Raw genomic sequence first — 24,452 nt, forward strand, 5'->3', positions numbered from 1 at the left:
ATGGTCCATGAGCAGGTTTGCATGCAGCAGTCAGGGAGCTTTCTCCTAGATCTGACCCTGCCTGGGGCCGTGTCAGGGACCAGGTGGTCTCTTGGGATCCTTTTCATCCTCGCTGTCCATGAACCTGTGCTATGGTACTGTTTCCCAGCCACCCAGCTTACACTTAACAAGCCAGAAGCCAGAAACTTTTGGTATGGGACACAGCCCTCCACCCTTTCTTTGCTTGAGAACGTGGATATTTACCCAAAAAAAAATGCTTTTTTTGGGGGGATAAAGAATTTTGGCCAGCCTGACAGCACAATTGCTCGTGGCCAGAACCACCGGAGCACAGCATAAACATGACTGTTGAGTAGTTCCAGTAAATAAAGCAAATTCCTGCAACATCCCCCACTTGAGACCTGCATGAGGAAAACTGATATTAAGGGATGATGTTGCGTTGCTTGGTGTGAAGTCTTCTATCCTCATCTCCCTCCAAGCGATGCTGGAGTGCGTCTAGGTGGCAATGTGCGCTTAATTTCTAAGGGAATCTCAGCCCAGCCTGGTGTCTCCATCCCTCGCCTGCTCCTGGGCAGAGCCCAGGCATGTCTGCGAGATGGTGCGATGTAGACCATGCTCTCCAGGGCAGCTGATCTGATGCTTCAGAGCATGCGAGCTCTTCATTTGCACAGACCTCTGCTGTGAAATATTTTTCTATCAGGAATGGATCCAAAACACCAAAAATTTGCTGGTATTTCCGCTGGCCCCTACAAGAGACTCCGGCTCTGCAGAGGTGTCTGCCAGGTCAGGGCTAAGCCTAGGAAAGGCTGTTCAGAGATCACAGTTCTCCGAAGCAGATAGAGCAGGAACCGAGTGTCTTTGCCATCACGTTCCTCCCTGCCTCTGCTTCTGGAGAATATCCTTTTTCCATATCTCATTTCATCCTAAACGTGCCAAAAGTCTCCCCTTGGAGGAGAGCAGCGTAACTGTGCGAATGTGATGTGAACGGCACGCGGACACCTTGCTCCAAGGGGCTCGTGTGCCACCACGCTCCTCAAATGACAAAATGCCATCCGTGGGTGCAGGTGGTGGGAAACCCTCCTGGGACCGCAGCTGAGCCTTGCTCCCGAGGAAGGACCCTCCTCGCCCACCCCTGGGCAGGAGAAGCAGGGCATGGATGGGGCCGAGCCTGTCCCATCCCTCGGCCCATCTTGCAGGTGTCCTGGTCAAGGAGTTTATGAGGGATCCTGTGCAATTCCCCCCTGCCCCTTGGGGTTTGGTTTCCCTGCCAGGTGGGGACGGCAGCAGTAGCTAAGCTGTTGGGTGTTCAGTGCCTGCGTGGGCTGGTTTTGCTGCTCTGCAGAGATTTCTGCCCAAAGTGAGCTCTCTGAGGGAGGGGCCCTGCAGAGATTGGTGGAAAAAAACCATTTTTTCAATATTTTCAGCCCAATTGTAGCTATGGATGCTGGTTTAGGCATGATCCTGGCTGCACCCCAGCAGAGGGACTGCAATTCCCATGCCATTTGGGGGGTCTTATGCTTCTTTTTTTCATGCTTTTGAGCTGCCACCATCACTGATGGGATGGTCAAGGGCTGACTTCCCTGGGGACCAGCGAAGGGAGGATTTTGCCTCCTTTCCCAGCAGGACACTGGAGCAAAGACCAGCTCTGGCTCATTTTGGCCCTTCTCACATCTCTTCTGCCAACATCAGGCAGGACACAGCTGTAGTTTTCTCTTCTGCCGACTCCTCTGCATGAAAAAAATGGATGTTCTCCGCACAGAATGAGTGTATGCGTATACATAAGTACAGCATCTATTTGAATATGCAATTATGTAGTATAAAATGTCTATTAAATATGTGTACACAGTTAAAAAATGAAGCCACCATGACTCACTCTGGTTAAAGGATAAATGACTGAACAAACAAAATATCTACAGTATAAACCAAGGACGTACAGAGAGAGCTGGATAATAATTGTGCTGAGCCTCGGCCAGCCCCAGGAGTTGGCAGGAGGCAGAAGAAATGGAGATGCTAAGATGAAACCCCAGTTGCTGGTAAAGGCAGAAGCCAGACAAGCATCCTTCAATACCATCCCAGAGGAGTTCAACAAAATCCACTGAAATGCAGAAGAGCTCAGAGAAGCTAAATGGTTATCTCAGAAGCGTGGTTCGTATAGGAGCGATGGTTATAACAACGTGCAGGGACCCGGCTGCCAAATTCCAAATGTGGAATCTGAGGACTTTGGCACCTATCCTTCAGTCTGAGTCTTTTAATGCTGCTTTTGGCTAGTGTGGATGGTTTTAGAAGGGTTTCAAAGTAGCTTTATATATATATATGTGTGTGTGTGTGTATATATATATCTCTGTGTGTGTGTGTGTATGTGTAGGCATATTTGGGTGTATGTGTACATACAAACTTCTATATAATATTCTGTGGGTATATTTTTAGTTGCGACTATTTCCCTTTTTCTAACCTTTCGGGGAAAGAGTCAGGTCATTTGCACATGGAGGCTGTAACTGCAAGCCTGGTAGTGGAAAATCTGGGAGGAAAGAATTCAGATTATTAAACTCCAAGGGGAAAAAAAATGCTTGGATATATACTGCTCAAAAATCTCATCGATTCGTGGGGTGGCTTTTCTCTGCTCATCATCTTCCCAAGCAGTGACTGCCTTTCAGACCTCTCTCTCAACACTTTCTCTCCCTTTTTCATTAAGCTGGAGGTGCAACCCAAGTGCCTTTTCCAAGTATGTGAATGGAAAAAATGACAACAGGCTACTGAAACTCATCCTACCGTGCAACGCAGCTTCGTACAGCGGCAGTCAGGCAGCGGCTGCCCTGCCCCGGCACGCTCCTGGTGCAGGCAGGGCAAGTGGTGCCCGGCGTTACGGGGTCTGGGCATCCCCAGATCCCACGGGCTGGGCATCTTGGGTGAAACCTGGGTGAGATGGGAGCTCCCTGTGCTGCTGTGCTTGGGGTAAAGTGGCCTGGCAGGAGCTTTGGTAGAAGGAGAGGGAGTTACTGTAAGAGCAGAGATGATCGTGGTGTTGATCCAAAAGGGTGACTTGGCTTGGAGCTGTTCCTCTGCCCCAAGCTGTACTTTGGTTCATACCATTTGGGGGGTATTTAAGGCATGAATCGCATGAGTTCAGGCATGTTTGTTGCTGTGGACGGATTTATTCAGGCAAAATGCATGTGTTCAAGCATGAAAAGTGTTTCCACAAATGCACATGGGATGTATGTCCCTCAAACATGGAAGCTCCCATCCGCATGTGCGCTCTCTTATGCTGCACATGGATATTTAAGGCAAGCACAAACAGGAATATTCTTAGAGGTCCAAAATCAGGTAAAAAAGGGAAAAAAGTTCCCTCTGACTTTCATCTCCCCTCTCCCAGTTGCTTTTCCTGATTGCTGCCCATCATCCCATGAGTAGGAGCTGCGTCTCTCCCTAAGGAAGGACAAAAGGACCTGTTCCCTCCTCCCACAAGGGCACAGGGGACATGCCAACCACTGCCCTCAGCCTTCCATCACCACCGGACACCCCAGTACAGAAGGAGGAGAGGGAAAGGGGCCCGGGGGCTGGGTTGTGCCTCCATGGGACAGACAGCAGCAGCCGTGATGCTCCATGCAGCGAGCATCGGGACCGCTGCCCCGCTCCGTCTTGTGTCTGTGGATTGAAAGTTTCCAGCTATGCAAAAAATGAAGCTTGAGAAGAACTGGCTGTGGAAGGAAAGCCCTGGGAATAAACATCCATTAACTTTCAGAAGCCAGAAAAATAATAAATATAGCATTCCCAAGCTGGCTGAGGCTAGGGCTTCGCTGACGCTGCTGGCAAGGTGGCATGGCTGGGGAGTGGGTCCCGGATGGGCTTCAAGGGCTGTGGGTCTAGCACTGGGGGTGCTGGATGCTCTAGAGACCTCTTGAGCTGCTCTCTCCCTCCTGAACTCACGTCTCGTGCTGTCCCGACCCTGCTTTGCAGCATAAGGGTGCTGTGAAGCCTTTGGTGAAGGGTTTGGCCCCCTTGAACCCCCCCTTGAACAGCTCCCCACTGCTCTCAGCAAGAGCCCAGCCTTGCAAGCACCCCAGGGCTAAGCCTCCCTTCCAAGGGTGCCTGGAGGGGGGCAGCCCTGAGCCCCCCTCCCCACGGCTGCTCCAGGCACAGACATGACGTTTCCAGTCTGAGCGTGGCCAAAGGGAAGAGGAGGAGGGAGAAGAGAGAAAAATCTGCTCGGTGGATTTAAAGCTATAATTGTGCTGATCTGGAAAAACAGTTAAAGGGTTTGCTATTTCCCTACTACTGCGAGAGGCTTTCTTGGCTGTAATTCTCCTGTGGTTTGGCCGGTACCCGAGTGCTCGGATTATTTTGGTGAAAGGGTACATAACTGCAAAGCATTCCTCCGGCGCGGGGATAATGTCTGCTCCCGGCTCTCCCTCCCACCGTGCCGGGCTGCAGGCACCGGCTGGCCGCAGGGTGCGAGATGCTGTAGCAGCCCACCCCATCTCCCATGTTCAGGGGTTGTCCCCTTTTTGGCACACATGGGGTCTTTTTTTCCAGAAAATCACATAGGCTCTGTTATTAGTATTGCTGGACTCCTCGGGGTGGCAGGTTGGTCTACCCCTGCCTGGCACCTTTCCAGGGTGCCTTGAAGGACACGGGACATTGGACATCCCTGGGGCAGCTCTTCCTTGGCATAAAGCAGCGTGGTCATCACAGACCTTATGAGGAGCGGCTGAGGGAACTGGGGTTGTTTAGCCTGGAGAAGAGGAGGCTGAGGGGAGACCTGATCGCGCTCTACAGCTACCTGAAAGGAGGTTGTACTGAGGTGGGTGTTGGGCTCTTCTCCCAAGTAGTTAGTGATAGGACAAGAGGAAATGGGCTCAAGCTGCACCAGGGGAGGTTTAGGTTGGATATTAGGAAAAATTTCTTTACAGAAAAGGTGGTCAAGCATTGGAACAGGCTGCCCAGAGAGGTGGGGGAGTCCCCATCCCTGGAAGTGTTCAAAAAACGGGTAGATGTGGCACTTGGGGACATGGTTTAGTCTAGTCTACCCTTGATTGGTTTAGTGTGGCCTTGGTAGAGTAGGTTAATGGTTGGACTGGATGATCTTAAAGGTCTTTTCCAACCTAAACGATTCGATGATTCTATGACTCAGGGGTGGGTTTGCATCAGCCCTGTTAGGCCCTTTCATATTTTTTTCTTTCTCATTTTAAGAAAGCATTTGGTCTAATCAGAAAAATAGATGTGGTCTTGTGTTACTCGCTGTAGGACTTGCGGAAGAGAGGGGCTCATGGGAGGACGTCCCCTTGCAGACAAACCCAGTCTGCACCAGCAGCACACAGTTGACACTCTTCGTGGTTGGTGGCAGGCTGAAAGAGGAAGGAAAAGGTCTGCCACCCAGCAAAAAAGCAGAACTGCACTCAGTATTTTTTTTCTGTGAGGGACCCAATGAGCAGAAATGTGCTACACGACAAATCTGGCAGGTGGAGAGCAGCTGCCCCGCAGCTTCTGGGCTCCCAGGCATCCCAGCATCTCCATCTCGCCTTCCCCACCTCGAGAGCCTGAAAATTTCCCCTGCCCCAACCCTGAGGGTTTACCCAGGGCTTTCCAAACTGCTGCAGCAAGAGCAGCATTCCCTAACATACCTTTGCTTGCTGTGACACACAGGTGGGCTTCCCCCTCCGAGGTGCACCAGGATTTTTAGGAAGAAAGAGAGGAAGCCCATCAAGCACGAGCTTTGGCAGCCAGGCCCTTGATGCAGAGAGGAAAATTGTCTCCTTGGTGTTTTTAAAGCATCCTCGTTGCACCATAGCACTTGCATTCAGGTGCAGCCCTAAGACCCCAGCACCTCTCCTGCGGGGAGACCAGGGGAGGCTGGAGGTGGATGGACACCAAGTCCTGCCTGTGCCATCATGGTACACATGTTCTGCAAACTATCTGTAGCTTCATTTATGAAGATCTCTATGGAGGAAGGGAGTCTTGCTCCTTCCCATCCCATATTATTCACCCGTAAAAAGACCTTTGCAATCATATCTTCATTATTTAGGGCTGGGAGCTTGGAGCCCTGCTCGCAGAGCACTGAAGGGCAGATGGATGGAGCTGTGGTATTGGAGCTGGTGGCCAACAGAGCCTCCAACGCAGAAATGCATGGGTGGGGACACCCCCCCCCAAAAAAAACCCCACTGTTAGCTGGTGATAATGGGTGACTAGGGAAAGAAAGAGGCACCTGGTGAGAACCAGAGTCACAGATTTGCTTTGGAAACTTCCAGAAGAAAGCCAGAGATCACACGAGTCCTGGCGAACACGTGCAGCCTACAGAGAGCATTGACCAGTAGCTCCAAATGCTGCAGTGGAAACCCACGGCTGGGCCAAGAATCACTGCCGGGCCTCGCCTGTAAACACCTCTTTATTACAATATCCCTAAGTAAAAGGGAAAAACTTACACCAGGAAAAATAAGAAAGTATCATTACTGCTGACCACAATATTCTGCGAGTTCCTCAGACATGTTTTGCAACATGCCCGTCATCTGCTATTTTAAGGAGAGCGCCGGTAATTTTGCTTACTGCGATGTCTGTGTAATTGCTGCAGCAGCGCAGGGCTCGGACCTTGCGTGCCTCCGTGCCTGGTGCTGGGTCCCCTCAGGGTTGTTCCCGTGACGTGGCCACTCGGCGTGGGGGGAGATGGCCCGACGGGTCCTGCCCGGCCTCGGGAGGGGTTTGCAGATGCGCTGTGGGAATGGGGCTGTGTAATTAAGAGTGTCCATTCCCGGCTTGACCCGGCGCGCAGAACAGCTGGTTAAGTTACAGTTGTGTTTATGTTTCATTTTGCAATGAGAGGGTTTGTTATAAAGCAGAGAAAACATTGATCAGCCTTTAAAAAAACAACAACCAAGGGTGTTTGTACGCATCGGTGGCAGATGGACAGCCTCCTGCAGGCACGCCCCATGCAGAAGCAGGAGGGGACAGGAGGGGACAGGGGTGGGGACAAAGCTCATGTCCAGGAGTGGGTCAGGGTCTGGATCTGGTTGCCTGCGCTGGGCACTGCGGGGTCTGTGGGACCCAAACCTCAAAGCAAGGATGCGCTACATATTGGGAGAGAAATCCCCTAAAACTCACCAAATGTGGGGATGGAGCACTGCAACTGCTGTGTCGTTAGCAGGTTGTCTATTAATTGGGGCAATGTGGGGAGCATAGGGAGACCTGGGAGTGAGCGAGACGCTCTAAGGCCTCCACCAGGAATGCTTCTGCCAAGGGATGATTTACCAGGTATTCAATGGGCAAAACAGTCTTGCAAAGGATGTAGCATTCCCCTGCAACCACTGCTAAATAATGAGCCTGAATGGCTCGTTGGTAACGAGTCAGCCCAACGCTGGATGCTGGAGAAGAGCCCCTCCAGACTTGTGTGAAGGACGTCAGCCCAGCAGCAGTGCTAGGGCTGGAGACGATCGGGAGTGGATCGGGATGAGTTGATGGGGATGAGGGAAAGGCTGTGGATGTTGTCCACCTGGATTTTAGAAAACCCTTTGACACTGTTTCCCACAGCATTCTCCTGGAGAAACTGGCTGCTCATGGCTTGGATGGACGTACTCTTCACTGGGTAAAAAACTGGCTGGATGGCCAAGCCCAAAGAGTGGTGGTGAATGGAGTTAAATCCAGCTGGCGGCCGGTCACGAGCGGTGTTCCCCAGGGCTCAGTATTGGGGCCAATCCTGTTTAATGTCTTTATCAACGATCTGGATGAGGGGATCGAGTGCACCCTCAGTGAGTTTGCAGACAACACCAAGTCGGGGGAGTGTCAATCTGCTGGAGGGTAGGATGGCCCTGCAGAGGGACCTGGACAGGCTGGAGCGATGGGTCAAGGCCAACTGCATGAGGTTCAACAAGGGCAAGTGCCGGGTCCTGCACTTGGGTCGCAACAACCCCATGCAGCGCTGCAGGCTTGGGGAAGAGTGGCTGGAAAGCTGCCTGGCCGGAAAGGACCTGGGGGTGTTGGTCGACAGCGGCTGAACGTGAGCCAGCAGTGTGCCCAGGTGGCCAAGAAGGCCAACAGCATCCTGGCTTGTGTCAGGGATAGTGTGGCCAGCAGGAGCAGGGCAGGGATCGTCCCCTGTGCTCGGCACTGGGGAGGCCGCACCTGGAATGCTGTGTCCAGTTGTGGGCCCCTCGGCACAAGAAGGACATTGGGGTGCTGGAGCGTGTCCAGAGAAGGGCAGCGGAGCTGGGGCAGGGTCTGGAGCACAGGGCTGGTGGGGAGCGGCTGAGGGAGCTGGGGGTGTTCAGCCTGGAGAAGAGGAGGCTGAGGGGAGACCTGATCGCTCTCTGCAGGGGTAGGGAGGTGGGGGTCGGTCTCTTCTCCCAAGTAACAAGTGATAGGATGAGAGGAAATGGCCTCAAGTTGTGCCAGGGGAGGTTTAGATTGGAAATTAGGAGAAAATTCTTATTTAGGGTTGTCAAGCATTGGAACAGGCTGCCCAGGGAAGTGGTTGAGTCCCCATCCCTGGAGGTATTTAAAAGGTGTGTAGATGTGGTGCTTAGGGATGTGGTTTAGTGGTGGACTTGGCAGTGCCAGGTTAACAGTTGGCCTTGATGAGCTTAAAGGTCTTTTCCAACCTAAACGATTCGATGATTCTATGATGTTCCATGCAGGAGAGGATGTGGATGAAACAGCCACAGCCGGGAGGAGCATCCTCTCCTGGGTGGCAGCACCCGGGGACATTGTCCCTCGCCGAGGGTGATGGAAACCTGATGCAGGTGGTGCAAGTACCTCCCCGCTGTAACCATCCTCTTCCTCCTCCTCCTCCTCCCCTGCCGCACACCCCAGCCTCAGCTCCCAGGCTCGGTGAAACCGCTCGCTGCTGCCAGGTGGGAAAGCAAAGGTCTGCATCGCTCCTGGCTTTGTGCACCATGCCTCTTCAAAACGGCTTTCTGAATGTACCCAACTGATATTATTTAATACGCTGATAACCCCGCGCACATCAGGACGGCTTGTTAGTGCTCCCAGACCCAACGCCTCTTCTCGCTGCAGCCTGCGCTCCTCTCCCAGGTGCCCCAAGCTCCCTCCCTGGCTGCCCCTCATCCATGGGACTGCTCCGTAAAGAGACCAAAATAATCAGTTCATCGTCTTCTGATATCTCTGCTGGACCTCCCCAGGCTTCGGGCAGTTCTAAGGGATGGATCTGGGTTTAATAATGCAATAGCCATCAACTCAAACTCCCTCTATGAGACCGTGTTGGAGGTCGCCCATCCCTTGGCTGTAGATATTTGTCCCAGGTGTGTTTTTGAGGTGGCCTTTGGACACTGACACATGAGTTTCCTCTGCTCGTGGTGAGCAGAGCTGGCCGGAGCAGCAGCCTGTCCATTGCTGCCCATGCAAGGCGATGGGACCCTCACCATCAGCAGAGCCATCCTACATTGCTTGTGCTCTTCAGTGGAGCTGTCTTGTGTTTAAAGATTTAAAAAATCACCACAGATTGATAAAATGATTTGCTAGAGGCCACGCAGAAAGCTGCTGTCAAACCAAGGACTCATTTTCAGGCCCCGCATCCTCCTGTGCCGCCACCTCTTTGACTCCTCCGCCGTTCCTGCCTCTCCCTGGACTCCCACTAGGTATTTTTTCCCACCATTGCCAATGTGGAGAAAAACATTTCAAAGTCCATTCCTCTGTCACACTCCCTCCAAGGAGCCCAGATCCCATTTAAAGTTTTCCACAGCTGAACTCTCCCTTTCCTGAACCTCCTTAATCACTTCTTCATCCAGTTCCATCTTGAATAAATTAACCGCAAGTGAATTTGCCATGCAGGAGATTAAGTGTCCCATTGATTGAAAAATCCTGTGAAAAGCATAGTTGCTTCTCCGTACCTCCCTAATCCCTGCATTCCCAGATCACCAGCTAGACATACCTTCCTTTCCGGATTTCTTTCCATTTAATCAAAATATCTTAAGGCTCAAAATGAGCTTTGCAACCCCTTTGCGATGCACCCAGGGAGCCTGCTGTGCCGGGGCGGGGGGGTTGTCGCCTTAAAAAGTCAGGAATTTGCTGGATGCAAAAAGGTGGAGGGGTGTCTGTGGCGTGGGATGGTCATGGGGCGAGGGGCTGAGCCCCCTCCAGGCAAAGGTGCTGGTTAATACAGCCCTGGCAGGAGAAAGCGCAGGTAAAAACCAACAGCGCTTTAGGGGCAGCGGGCAGAAATTAAAAGCTTGTGCAGCGGAGGATAATAAATGAAGATAAATAGGGACTGAAGAGACGAAGCAGAAGCAGAGCCAGGACTGTGGGAGGTGGTTCGACGGCGGTGACGCGCTCCTGCGGGACGGGGTGCTGGGGATGGGCGCGTCCCTTCGGCTCAGCGCAGGAGGCTGTAGGTACATCCAAACGGCCGCGAATTTTTAAGCGCCAAACTCTGTGACAGATTTCCCAGGGAAATGCTGGCTTCCCCATCGCTTGATGCCTTCAAATCAGGGATGGGTGTTTTTCCGGGAGATGTGCTCCAGCTAAACATAGTTTATGAGGTTCAGTACTGAGACAACTGGCATGAATTAATGTCTGTGACACAGGGAATTTCACCAGATAATGTTTTGACTAAGGGGAAAAAAAAAAATACCCCAATAATTCAATCAGTACCGAGCAGCTGTGACTCTAATTGTTTTAGACACTGAAGCGCAGCAGCGTTTCGGGTTTTATGTTGCCCTGTTGCGCTAGAAGCGCTGCATACGCTGCTCGGGCACGTGTAATGAAATCAGTTAAAAGAGTGGAAAGAAATGCAAATTGACCTTGACCCATCATTTTGATGGCTGCTGTGAGACTTGCCCAGCCTGCAGCCGTCCCATCCCCAGCCCGGGCAGGGCATCGGGAAGCGGGACCCCGCATGGGTGCTTTGCTGGCAAAGGAGAAATTGGGTTTCCACTCCCCTCACTGCGCAGGCAGAGCAGAGGCTCCTCCGGTATTTCCACCAACAGCCTGGTTTTCGGTTTTTTCTTTTTTTCCTCCCCCCCCAGGATGAAAGTTAAAAATATGTCCTCAGACATGTAGCTCTGAGCAGTCTGCACTTTTTACATTTAATCCCTTTTTTTGCTTTTGTTTTCCCCATAAGTAGCACATGAAAAGGAAGGCGAGGGCGGGCTTGTTTGGTTCTTATTTTCTTTTAAAGCTTCATTTATTAGCCAAGCCGTGACGCAAGGGCCTGCCGCCCCGCTCTTTGCAGAGGGCTTTGCTTGTTTAGCATCAGGCCGGGGCCGGGGGGCGGGTTGCAACCCTCCAGGGAGCACAGAGGGGAGATTTGGGGTGACCCAAGGGTGTGCGGGGAGGGGGAGAGCCAGGATGGAGCAGGGGATGGCTCCCTGCTGTGGCAGGATGCTCGGATTGGAGTTGGGTGATTTGGGATGGGACTTTTTTTTTTTTTTTTTTAAGAAAAAAAAAATGAGAGCACAGGTTTACAAACCACAAAGTAAAGGAAGAGGTTTGTAAGCAACCTGTAGGCTGGTGAGTAGAGCAGAGTCTCCAACAGCCGATTCGGGGAACCCTTACAGCATCCCTACAACCGGCACCTTTCAAACAGCTGGAAAAGCCTTTCTCCCGAGCTGCCAAGTTTCCATGAGAATTTGACAGCTTCAGCTAATGAATCATTGAAGTTTAACCAAAAAGGGAAAACAATGCCATTGTCTTTGGGAGACAAAAATTCTGTTTTCATGAGCTTCACAACCCCTTTGCATTCATGGCAGCGTCTGTAAATATTTGGGCTTTCTTTGAGCTTCCAGCCCTGACGCAGGGCTGGGGAATTGGGGGAATGGGTGGTTTGCCCTCATCATCGTCTCGCCTTTGAAAGAGATGCTTCGACCTAATAACCGCTCGTGTTCAGGAATATTTATTAATGGGTAGTGTGATAATATTAATATGTGAATATTAATTAATGGGAAAGTCCCAGCTGGGATTTTTCTGCTGCGAGGTGGGGGGAGACATCGAGGTGGAGCTGCCCTGCGAAGTTAATGTTAAATCCTGTTTCTGTTAACCTCGTCTATTGGAATGAAGAGATGAAAAAAGAGAACATCATCTTCTGAGGTGTGTCAACCTTCGTTTTCTTTCATCTTCAAGGTCTTTTTCTCGCCCCCTCCCACACTCTTGCACTACATTTCCCACCTTCCACCTCCCCCCCCATGAGCAAACGGGATGAGCAAACTCCTTGTACAGGTCAGGGAGAAGGTACCACATTTCCCTGAGCTGCTGGATGCTATTGAGGACAGTTCCAGGTGGTTATTATTTTCCCTTAATTAATCTCCTCGTTAGCAATGAAGCTGTAAGACAGGAAGTATTTCCATGAGAATCCTTAAAGGCTGCTTAGATTTTGGAGCTTTTAATTTGGTGAGCAATTCCTTTTTATACTGATGGAATAAAAGAATGAGTGTTTAGCATCTTTGTAGAAGCAGCGTTTAAAACAAAATGACCATTTCTGGTCTAACAGGGAACATCTGTGCTGGGGACGGTCGTTTTGCCAGCTGCCGGGTAGAGCGGCGCAGAACAAAAGAGGTCCTGTTTATCTTGCGATCCGGACTTGGACGGTTGCATCCACCGATAGGATTTTGAAAGCAAAAAAGCCACGGAGCAGATTTATTTTGAGGCTAACACATTGGGAGCAGAAGACGCCAATAACCTGTGGTTGGGGGTATTTTTGAGCTAGCCTGGAAGGAATGGCCAAATTCCTCAGGTCCTGCTCCCCTCCTCCTTTGGTTTACTGTTTTGTACTGTTCTGGTCAAGTCCACACGAAAAAGCGAGAAAAATGCTTGCAATGTCCCAGATGCATCCCGACTAATGGCCTGCATCCTTGGTGGGTGTATGTGTTTTTATGAGCTCCTGTTATTTTAAAGAACAGATGGATGTCCAATGTCCTCACCCACCACTGAGCTGGGGATCCTAATGTAGCACTCCGGACTGCTCGTAAGTGAACAACCCCAGGTCGGAGCAAAACTCCTGGAAATTCACTTTTTCAGCTTTTGGGTGGGGAAAATTCCCCGCAGATCCTAGCGTGAGTTGCTGTTACTGCTCTACCAGCTCCTTGCTATTCCTTTGGGTATCGCTAGGCAGGACTCCTTCGTACACCCCTGAGTCCTGAAGCCAATTCTGGCATGAAAATGTTCCTACCTGAAGCAGCGGTGAGAAGGGGCACCTCTGTTCCCCCTTCCCCGGGGCCAGCCGTGCCCACCACGGGACCTCAGATGGATGCTGAGGGTGTCGGTGCCGGTGCCAGCCGTGAGCTGAGGTGGTGATGGGGGTCCCCTGCTCCTCCCCACGCCGTCAGACGGTTTTGCAGACCTCGCTCGCTGCCAGGCATTCATTCGCCCCTGTTGCAGCTGGTGGCCATTACTTCCAAGCAGCAGTGAGTCATCGTCCCCGGCTTATTGCTGCCTGCTGTCGTGGGAAGGGAAAGTCAAAACAACGCTTTTGTTGCTTGCGCCGAGTCAGGTCAGGGGAACAACGGCATCCCCCGGCCTCTGGGCGCTGACGGACCCCTCTTTCCCGCAGGCTGGTGGTGGGAGCTCCCTATGAAACCAATGGCCAGCAGAAGACGGGAGATGTCTACAAGTGCCCGGTGACCAGCGACACCCACAGCAACTGCACCAAACTCAACCTAGGTACCGCGCACCCGCGGGGCAGCGAGGGGAACGGGGTGGTTTTACCATGGTGCTTTTTAGCACTGCTTTGGTCTGTAAAGATGCACCCTGTCGCGTTGCCCAGATCGTCCCCAAAAACGTGAGGGCTGCATGTTTTAGGAGGATTTTTAGATAAGGAATTATTTCAGGTGTTCACGTTACTCCTGGTGCTGAACTTTAAGCAACTTTGGGGTAAAAATCAAGCAAATTGGAATAAAGTAAAAAAGTTATTTATTTAATGTAGCTTAAACAGGTTTATTAAATGATCAGGATAAACTCGTCACAAGTTAATGGTCCCACTAGCAAATACCTGACTGCACACGGCGGTGTCTGTATTCCCTCTCCGGGGGATGCTCGGACGACGTGCCCACCGCAGCGGGTTGGCGCAGGCAAGTTTTGCTCCCAGCACCCAGCCTGCCCCACGGCTTTGGTATTTGGGGAATTATCACCCAGCCCCACCATCCGTGGGCCCCATCACTGCCGTCGCAGGAGGAGAGACCCCGGGGGTGCTCCGGTCCTGCAGACACCCCAACCCCATCTCCCTGGATGGAGAGAGCGAGCTCTTCCTCGGGGTTTCTCGGGCTGGTCCAGCACCGACCGTGCCAACAGCACAGTATCGCGATATCAGGACATGCCCTCCCCGGGTCGGGGCAGTGGCGGGGACGAGTCCCCTTTGCTGCTCGAAGCGGGGCACCCGACGGGCACGTCCCTGTCTCAGCGGGGAATGTGAGAGCTGGGGACTTTCTCATGGTCCTGAGGAGCATCGCTGGGGTTTGGGGGCAAGGTCTGGGATTTTTTAATGCTGGTGCAGCTGGAGCAGCTGTTCTCACTTTATTTTTCATCATTATGAATCTGAACTATCCTGGGTTTCTACCAGAGCTGATAAGAGAGGAGGAAATTTGGATCATCTACAATATTTGATTGATTGGCTCAAAATTTTTTTATTTTAACATTGTTTTCATTTTTCCTTTTTTTTTTTTTTGTGTGTGTGTTATTTGCTATGAGAACATTGAGACTCTTCAAGGAAATAAATCTCTTGTGTGTGTAAATTTGAATCTTGCTAAAAGCAATCTTTTTTCTATTGGAAATGAGTTTCAAAGGAAAAGATCGGTTCCATGGAGCACATCCTATTTTATTTTTTTCCCAATTAACTTGTCTAGTTAGCACAATCCACTGAGGCCATTTGAGTGAAACCAGACGCGGAGCTGCCCTGGGGGGATGCCAGGCTGACAGCGAACATGCAGCGTAGATGTCCGTAGCGCGGAGGAGGAGGAGCTGACGTGGGACGGGGGCTCTGCCCCTGCCCTCCCCACGCCAAGCGGGCAGCGGGTGCAGGAGCCGGCGGGGAGCATCCTGCTCCCCAACACCGAGCTGCGGTCGTGAGGTGCAGCGTATTGGGTACCAGAGCAGGACAGCGGGTATGGATCCTGGAGGATCCATAATGCGGTCTAAAGCCCCTTTTTCTCCGGCATTGCGGCGGCATGCATGCAGACAGCGGGTTGAAGCAAGCTCAGGGCACGTGGGCAAGAGCCAGGGCTGCAGCCGGCTGCTCCACAGGGGAGAAACGAAGGGGTTGTTGGAAGCTGCTCAGCCTTGGGCTGAGCTTCTTCAAGCTCCGGGCTGTGGATCTTGGTTTCTGAGCTTCCCCTCAGTTTAAACCTCAGTAAGAAACTTCCAAAGGCCACAGGCAAAGAAACCAACCCCCCAATGATTGCCCAATTTCCTCCTTCTCGGTTTGCTTCTCGGGCATAGTAGCAACAGGGGAGCCCTGGGGCGCGGGGAGCTGCCTCGCTCCCTGAAGCGGAGGAATGGCTGGGTTAGGCAGCCTTTGCGTCACAGCGAAACGGTATGAGCATTAACCGAAAGGCAGGGCTGCCCCGGGGGCCATTCCCGGTTTCTGGGTTGTGACACAGGAAAGAAAACCAATGCACAAAGATAAATCAGCCGCTGCTGGCCCGACAATAAAAACTGAGATGCTAGAGCAGCTCAGAGGGGGTTCTTCCTAAAGACTGACTACATAAGAGATGCCAGCTCTGACTCGCAGTTTCATTCCCTAGAAGACGTTTCTCTTTGGTGGTTGTGGCATCTAAGAAAAAAACCCAATTCTTATCTTGACAACTGCTTCCAAAAAAAAAAAAAAGCAAAAGCGCTAAGTCTGCAGTGTAAGCACGCCGAGACGGCTCTCCTCCGGCGTTCGGCTGGGTTCCCTCTTGCTCCAGAGATGCCAGGGAGCAACACGGGGACGTGGGCTGGGCGGCTGGCATCCCTGCCCGGCGGCTGTCCCTAACTGCACCCTCTCTCCGAAGGACGGGTAACGCTCTCCAACGTCTCTGAGCGGAAGGACAACATGCGCCTCGGCCTCAGCCTGGCTACCAACCCCAAGGACAACAGCTTTCTGGTGAGGAACGGGGGCTTCGGCACAGCCTGGCCTCCCCACGCCGGGAGGTTGCTGCAAGGTGCATGCACGTAGCGTGTAAAGGCATGCAAAGCCAGATGCATGTACATATACACGTGAAGGCACGCAAATACGCCTCGCTGTGTATGTATATATATGCTGCGTGCACCGCGGGACTCAGAAACCTCATGCACCCTCATCTTCCACGGGGGAAAAAGGTGCCAAAGCAAAGGACAGCCTTGAAAAGCAGCAATTAAAAAGTGGCAATTTTAAACCCATCCCTGACGCTTAATTTTTTTTTTTTTTCCCTCAGGCCTGTAGCCCTCTCTGGTCCCACGAGTGCGGGAGCTCCTACTACACCACGGGCATGTGCTCCCGGGTCAACTCCAACTTCAGGTTCTCCAAGACGGTGGCTCCGGCTCTGCAGAGTACGAGAAACAATCTGCCCTGCAGCTCTAACCCTGCCTTTGAAGTCAGAGGGAATTTCTGTTCTCTAATCGCTTCAGTCCCATTGAGGAAACAAAGCGATGTCAGTGTTTAAGCGAAGGCAAGAGAGCAGAGGAAATGGTTGCAGGGAAGTGATTCGAAGTGGGTTACGTACGCAGACATCTGGTAAACATTTTCCTTTTGACTGACACCCGGGGAAGACAAAAAATACCTTATTCTTCCAAAACCAGAAATAAAAGTATCCAGAATTTTTTATCAGCACAGCTAGGAAGGCAAAATAGGGAAAGAATTCAGACATTGACTACACAAAACAAAGAGCTGATTGACTGAAAGCTAAATATTTTGGCCCAAATTTGTAAATTTGGGGACGTGATTTTATTTTGAGGTATTAAATAAGCTTCCTGGCTTTCCTGTAGGTGGTAAGAAATTGCAGAAGCCTGTCCTGCACCATCGGGGCTCCCAGAAGCTCCTTGCCCCAGCTCCACCACCAGTTTGGTGTCGATTAATTCCCATGGGATAGAGCCAGGCACGGGAAAACGGGGCTTTTGAGGCGGGGGCAGAGGTAGTAAAGGCAGAGCCCAGCCCCAAATTCTCAGCGTCGCTTTCCTCTTTATGGCCAGGAGATGCTTTTAGCCCTCGCTGCAAAGGGTAATTGGTTTTTTAGGGAGAAGGGGGTTGACGAGCAGAGCGTTCTCATTGAGCAAGCGGGATGCAGGGAGCCAGCTCCTCTCCCTGGGTGCCGGGGTGCGCGGGGGATCGCGGAGGCGGCACGCGGCTGAGGAGCAGGGTGATGGAGTGCCCCATGGGTGACTCCAGACCGTGGATGCGCTAACCCGTAAATGCCTACAGTTAGGTGAAAAGGGCGACCGATGAATATCTGTCACTGGAAAATTCAGCATCTTCTGGTTTTCTGCAACTTTTCTGAATAACGTTATAAAATATAGACAAGATAGAGAGATGACGCTGAGCAACTTTCGCTGCTGAAAACCAGTCAACTGCCTAAATCCTTCGCGGCTCGTACTGCTGGGCTGAGCCCTGGGGTTCTCGCCGGGGTTTTTGGCTGCCTCCTCGCTGAGGATTTAATGGGAATGGGAGGAAATGCCCGACTTGCGTTATATGGCGAGTATAGGCGGGGCTGAGGAGTGACTCAGGGGTAAAACATTGCTTGGCGGGAGGGACGGAGGCCGGATCCTGCCTGCAGCGGGCCACTCTTTGAAGTATGCAACTATATTAGACCGGATAAAGGTCCAAATGTGCATCAGAAAAGATACCGCTGAATGTTATTCTTAGAAAGTTATCCAGTCTTTTCTCGGCAGAAAGGATGCTTGTGGCTTCTCTCTACCTTGCTGACGCCTAACGGTCTTTATGAATGATTGAAGTAAGATTTTTTTTTTCAAACAAACCATAAGAGCAAGTACCTGACTGCGAGGAATGAAGCCGTAAATCTCCCCTTTGCAAGCGTTGCCAAGGTCTTTCAATAACACACTGCGTATTTTTCACAGGATGCCAGACGTACATGGACATAATCATAGTTCTGGATGGATCAAACAGCATATATCCTTGGGTTGAAGTTCAGCACTTCCTGATAAACATCTTGAAAAAATTTTATATTGGCCCCGGCCAGATACAAGTAAGCTCCTGCACAACTTGTGCGTGTCCCCCCCGGTGTCGTGCAGAGTCCCCTGGCCGTGCTCACGGGGCCGTTTTCAACGTCCCTTTTCTGCCAATATGCCGTAACTTGGCGCCACGCTTTTTCAAAATAAACTTCCAATGTACGGATTTGAAAGCTGAGCCCATGGAAATAACGCTCGCATTAATGTCTCTAAATGAGCTATGGAGAGAGCAGCACCCCACACGCTGACCAGGCACGGGGAGGATGAAATCATATGGAAATAAAGAAGTATTGCCCCATGCCGAGGCAGCTTGTTACAGCTGTGAAGAGCTCTCCATCCTCTTCCTATTAGTAATCGTGGGCTGATTTGGGCAGGGGGTTGTGCAGGGATACCCTTGACGATTTGCACAAATAATCCGCCCCCCGTTTGGTCCCATCTAGAGATGCTGTGGGTCCGCACTGGGGCACAGCGTGTCTGCATCACCCCAAAACTTTACAGCAGGGCAGGGGTGGCTGCGCATGGGTGAGAGCTGGAGAGAATAGAAATGAAATTGAGCATTATCAGTGGTGCCACAGAGGGAAAACTGGAGCACATCGGGACAGAGTGATTGAAAGAGTGGTCAAGCATTGGAACAGGCTGCCCAGAGAGGTGGTGCAGTCCCCAGCCCTGGAGGGGTTCAAAAAACGGGCAGAGGTGGCACTTTGGGACATGGTTTAGTGGGCATGGGGGTGTTGGGGTGATGGTTGGACTGATGATCTTAGAGATCCTTTCCAACCTTAAAGATTCCTAGTTTTACTTTCATTAAAAAATAACCCAGCCACCAAGCCAGGAAACGTGAAATTCTTCCTCTCCCCTTAATTGGTTTAGTGGTGGACTTGGTAGCATTGGGTTAATGGTTGGCCTGGATGATCTTAAAGGTCTTTTCCAACCTACACGATTCTATGATTCTATTTTTAATGGTGTTATTTCATGTGATGGACAAAACTTGCTCGTTGTGTCGCAGGCCCTCGCTATGCAGCGGGTTGTTGGCATCCTTTGTGATATTCCTCTAATCCCTAGGTCGGAGTTGTTCAGTACGGAGAAGATGTCGTCCATGAGTTTCATTTAAATGACTACAGGTCTGTAAAAGATGTGGTAGCGGCTGCCAGTCACATAGAGCAAAGAGGAGGTACAGAAACCAGGACTGCCTATGGGATAGAGTTTGCTCGGTAAAAATCTCTCACCTTCCTGTTCCTCCTGATAACAAGTTTAAAATCACCGTTTGTTTTTCTTCCCTCTCTCCCCTTCCACTTTTCCTCGCTGCTTAGAAAGCAGGGGATACCCCCAAGTTAAAAACGCTTCTGCAAAACCACTCAGTCCTTCATTGGCGCTTTACAAACGATGCTTTGCAAAACTGCCCCGTCCTCAGTTGCAGCTGGAACAGAAGGAGGGCGCAGATGCAGACTCTGAAAATGTATTTGCTTTCTGAAAGCACCCAGGGCTGAGCTCTCAGCCCCCAAAATGCCACCCCACGTCTGCCCCAGGCACTGTAGCTCTTCTGCAGGTGCCCGTCGGGTACCTGGGAGCTCAGTACAGCCCCGACCCTCAGCTCCATCTCCTCCTTTATCTGGGACAAGTGCCTGCTCCTGCACGTTTTTGCTGCAGCCTGACCAGTATTCCTGCTGCAGATTTAGGGCATTTTGCTGAATTAAAGGCTCCTCTCCTGCAAAAAGCCAGCTCCATCGGTGGAAAAATCCCCTTTTAAACTCCTAAAATGTTTCCTGAGCATCCTGCACCCGATTGCACCTCCCACGGGCTAGCAGCCCACCAAACACTGCTCGGTGCTTTACAATGCGGGCGATCGGGCGTCTCGGCAGCCGCGGCGGTTTCGGGGAGCGTGCAGCGGTGGGAGCCGTGACCCGCCTGGCGAGGCTGAGCAGCCCAGGGCATCTCTTCAATTGCAGCTCGGAAGCGTTTCAGAAAGGTGGCCGGAAAGGGGCAAAGAGAGTAATGATTGTAATCACAGATGGAGAGTCGCACGACAGCCCAGACCTGGAGAAGGTGATCGAGGACAGCGAGAAGGACAACGTCACCAGATACGCAGTGGCGGTAAGCGGGGGGGTGGGGGGGGGGGGCCCTTCAGCAGCGAACGGCTGCAAAAGCTCAGCGGTGCCCCATGCACCCCAATGCAATGGGGCTGGCAGCGTAGCCCACCTCTGCCACTCCCGGCGTGTTTGCAGGGGTCCTTGTTGTTGGTCCTGCTTTTGCAGGAGGTGGTGGGACACTTGTCTCTGCCAGCGCCGGTGCCGTGGCTCCCAAATTGCATGAGGGGTCCCCAGCCTGGGCTGCCCGGAAGAATTACAGCAGCTCCTTGCTCCTCGGTTTGCTCCCACAATGGGGTATCAGATGCCAAGGCTTTCAGGCTCCTTCTACATGGACACCCCTCGCTCGGGTGCTTTGGGACAGCTCCATCCATCGCATGAAAACCCCTGAGTCTTGCATTTCTATTTCAAACCTAGGTATTGGGCTATTATAACAGAAGAGGAATCAATCCTGAAGCCTTTTTGAACGAGATAAAATTTATAGCAAGCGACCCGGACGACAAGCATTTCTTTAATGTCACGGATGAAGCAGCACTCAAAGACATTGTGGACGCGCTGGGGGAAAGAATATTTAGCTTGGAAGGTGAGTGATGCTCCTTCCTGACGCATCCCGGCCGGCCAGGCTGCAGCAGGTTGCTCCAGATGTGCTGTCGGTCCTCGGTTTGCTGAATTTGAATGGGTCACACTGGGGGTTTCCCTAATATCTATTTGATACAGAACCTAAAATCGCACTTTGAATATCGTCACATATAAAGAAATGTCTTTATTTTGAGTGGTTTGCACCCCTCAAGCTTCAGGAGCACAGATGCCCTCTCCTCAAAAGGTGACCCCCTCATTCTTGCAACCATTATTTGCAGAGCTGTGATGGCTCTGTCGTTTATAGCAAACCTTTGAAATTTGGCACGGGGGTCATCTGGGTGTCAGCGTCTTTCTCACCCATCAAACTCCATGCAAACCCAGACGGGTTATAAGCAGGCAAAAACCACACGCCGACTGCCAGAGACTCCCTGGGGTGGCAGACATTGCGGGGTTATGGGAATAATGTGGGGTTTTATGGTTTATTGGCTGAAATTAAATATCAGGAAATATTTTTGTTCTAAATAACAGCTCCTCTGTCTGCCTTGTGACAAGTTTCTCGGTCTCCAAAACTAAATTTATCTAAATTTCATAGGAAAAGTGCATCCCAGGATGAACAATTGAAAGAGAAGATGGAGAGCTTTCACTGAAAATTAAACATCTCAGGGTTTGGCAGAATTTTGGTCAAACCAGCTCACAAACTCCCCACCCCTTTGCCAGTTATCTCGGCCCAGCCAGCCCAACACTTCTCAGTGGAAGAAAGCTTCCCTGGGTGAGAAGCTTCACCCAGTTGCAATTAGGAAGCGAAATCCTCTAAATCCCCATTTTTGTGTGACCTTGCAGCTAGGAAAGGGGAGAACTGCACCGCGGCAGAGCTCCCAGTATCTATTAGCAGCACGGGTTGGTGGAATTGCGGCGATTTAGGGAGAAACAGGCTCATTTGGGGCAACCGAGGTCCTTTGTGCCCCAGGTGGGGTGGAGGCGGACGTTCATCCCACCCCGACCCACCAAGGCACCGCTCAGCCCCTCCAGGGAAGCAAAGCTCTTCATTAAATACAAATTCCCCTTTTTTTTTTTTTTTTTTTTTTAAGGAACCAACAAGAATGAAATCTCCTTTGGCCTGGAAATGTCCCAGACTGGATTTTCATCGCATGTTGTGGAAGTAAGAGAGGAAATGTGGGGTTTTTTGCTCCAACCTGTGCAAGCAGGTACCCTTTAGAGGTGCTTTACCACCGCCGCAGCTGCAGGGGGGGGGGGGGACGGGCATTTTGCGCAAGTTGTTAATCCTGAAGCTAAATTGCTAACATGAACGTAAGGAAGAAAATGCTTGTGGTGCTGGTTTATCCCATGGGGAAGGGAGCTGCTGGGAGAGCAGTGCTTTCCTTCGGACCAGCCTGCAGCAGCTCCTCCCAATGCCCCGACCTCAGGTGCCGGGATGTGCCGGGGGGAAGGTGCTTGTGGATGGTGGGATGCAGAGGATGGTCGCTCCCCTTCCACCCACAGGCTCTGCGGGCTGGCAGAACCAAGCAAAAAGCCAGCAGGGATTTCTGCTCGGGCTTTTCCCAGGGGGGAAAAGCGTGCTGAAAAGATATGGATGGGGTGGAAATGTCATTCCAGCAGGTTTAAAAACCTCCATCTTTCCAGGTGTGCTTCGGAGAATGGTTTGCTTGATTTTTTATTATTATTATTATTATTGTTGTTGTTGTTGTTGTTGTTGTTGATTATTTTTTCTTTTCCATTTGTGAGATTTCTCCCCTTTCTGTAAAACGTGCAATTTCTGGGAGGGACCATTTGCTGTTCTTTTCTTCTGCACTCTGCAGCCCCCAATAAGTACATAGTCTAGGATTTGGGCCTTGAGAGACCCCCATATGCATTCTCACACAAAACCAGCCCATTGGGGCCCCTCGTCCATCTCAGCGCGAATCGGCTTTGCCCCGTATGGGCAGCATGGGGGAGAATTGTCTCCACTTGGCAAGAAACACCCTCGAACTACTCCTGCTCTCCCACAGGATGGGATCTTGCTGGGGGCAGTGGGTGCCTACGACTGGAACGGAGCCGTCCTGAAGGAAACCAGCAGCGGGAAGGTCATTCCCCTGCGGGAATCTTATCTCCAGGAGTTCCCGGAGGAGCTGAAAAATCACGGAGCGTATTTAGGTGAGAAAGCCAAATGAGGCTCTGCTGCCAGGGCTGAATTCATGATTCTATGCTTAATAATAGGAAGCACAACATATTTCTCAAATGACTAATAGCAGCCGGCACTCCCAGTGTAGGCGGTACTGTGCCTGGCTGTTTGCGAGCTCCGGTCAGCGCGAGACCTGTGTTGCCCCTTGCTCAGAGATGCAGCGTACGCGAGCATCCTCACCTGGGAAGAGTCCAGTGTCAACCACGGTGTGAAGCACAGCAGTGATTTAAATGCAGAAGTAGCTCAGAGACAGGCCAGCCCGGGTCATCTACAGCGCTTACTGGAATGGTTTAAAAAGCACTGATGAAATGTCATGCCTAGGGAGGAAATACCTGCTGGGTTAATCCATTCCATGTGCGGCGGCTGAAGCCCCGGAGTAAAAATGTCAGCCTGGTTTGCAAAATGAAGCCTCTCTCCGGAGATGTGCGTGCCAGGTTGAGCTGCCCCGCGGCAGGGAGCGGGGTGGGGTGCTGCGGGGTCGCCCACCGGCGTGTCGGGGCTCTTCCTTCTGCTGGGAACACGAACAGCCCCCGGACACGCCGGTCATCTCCTGGGGTGACAGCAGAGTGTCCCCCGGGCTTGGCTGGAAGCGCCTGGAGCGGGCACGGCTGCAGCTGTGCAAGGGGTGCCCAGGACAGTGCGTGGGGGCTCAGCTGGGCTCTGCCTTTCCCATTGCCTAGAGTAAGAAATCCAGAAATATTAAGAAAACACCGGTGCATCCCGCTGCGGAGCAGCGCAGCTCGCCCAGTGCCAGGACCTGGGGTTTTCAAGGCCGATGTTTGGCTTAGGAATATCCCCCCAGGAGGGGAATATTTAGGGAGACAGAGACCCCAAGTAAGGCCATGCCCAGGCAAAGGGGTCCGTAAACCCCAATAATCCCTGGAGATGCTCAAAATCCCTGGAGAAGAGGAGGCTGAGGGGAGACCTTAACGCTCTCTACAACTACCTGAAAGGAGGTTGTACTGAGGTGGGTGTTGGGCTCTTCTCCCATGTAGTTAGCGATAGGATGAGAGGAAATGGGCTTAAGCTGTGCCAGGGGAGGTTTAGGTTGGAAATTAGGAAAAATTTCTTTACGGAAAGGGTGGTCAAGCATTGGAACAGGCTGTCCAGAGAGGTGGGGGAGTCCCCATCCCTGGAAGTGTTCAAAAAACGGGCAGATGTGGCACTTGGGGACATGGTTTAGTCTAGTCTACCCTTGATTGGCTTAGAGTAGACTTGGTAATGTAGGTTAATGGTTGGACTGGATGATCTTAAAGGGCTTTTCCAACCTAAACCATTCTATGATTCTATGAAAATCCAACTGGATGTGACCCCAAGTGATCTGATCCAGCTTCATGGCTGGCAATGCTTTGAGTTTCTAATAATTTAAGTAGCATTTAAAACTGACTGTGAACATGCAGGAACCTGGAGCTGGGTTTGAAAAATAGGATTTTGCAGCCCCAGTGTTATATTCCTACATAAGCCCATCCGCAACCACCGGCAAGTGCCAGAGCCCAGTGTGCAACGTGTGGTGTCGGTGATCCCGGAGCAGAAAATAACCCATCTGGGTA

General features: G+C 51.6%; 1 protein-coding gene across 1 annotated transcript in view; it reads left to right on the forward strand.

The window, feature by feature from the left end:
- Window positions 1–24,452, forward strand: part of ITGA11 (integrin subunit alpha 11) — a 50,993-nt gene that overhangs the window by 9,285 nt on the left and 17,256 nt on the right. Inside the window, 9 exon segments of the mRNA XM_075713862.1 lie at window positions 13,481–13,590; window positions 15,915–16,006; window positions 16,317–16,431; window positions 17,953–18,080; window positions 19,123–19,271; window positions 20,007–20,151; window positions 20,562–20,727; window positions 21,812–21,882; window positions 22,730–22,874. Of these exon segments, the coding sequence (XP_075569977.1) occupies window positions 13,481–13,590; window positions 15,915–16,006; window positions 16,317–16,431; window positions 17,953–18,080; window positions 19,123–19,271; window positions 20,007–20,151; window positions 20,562–20,727; window positions 21,812–21,882; window positions 22,730–22,874 (1,121 nt within the window).

This window comes from Pelecanus crispus, chromosome 7 (genome assembly GCF_030463565.1).
Source record: "Pelecanus crispus isolate bPelCri1 chromosome 7, bPelCri1.pri, whole genome shotgun sequence".
NCBI lineage: Eukaryota > Metazoa > Chordata > Aves > Pelecaniformes > Pelecanidae > Pelecanus > Pelecanus crispus.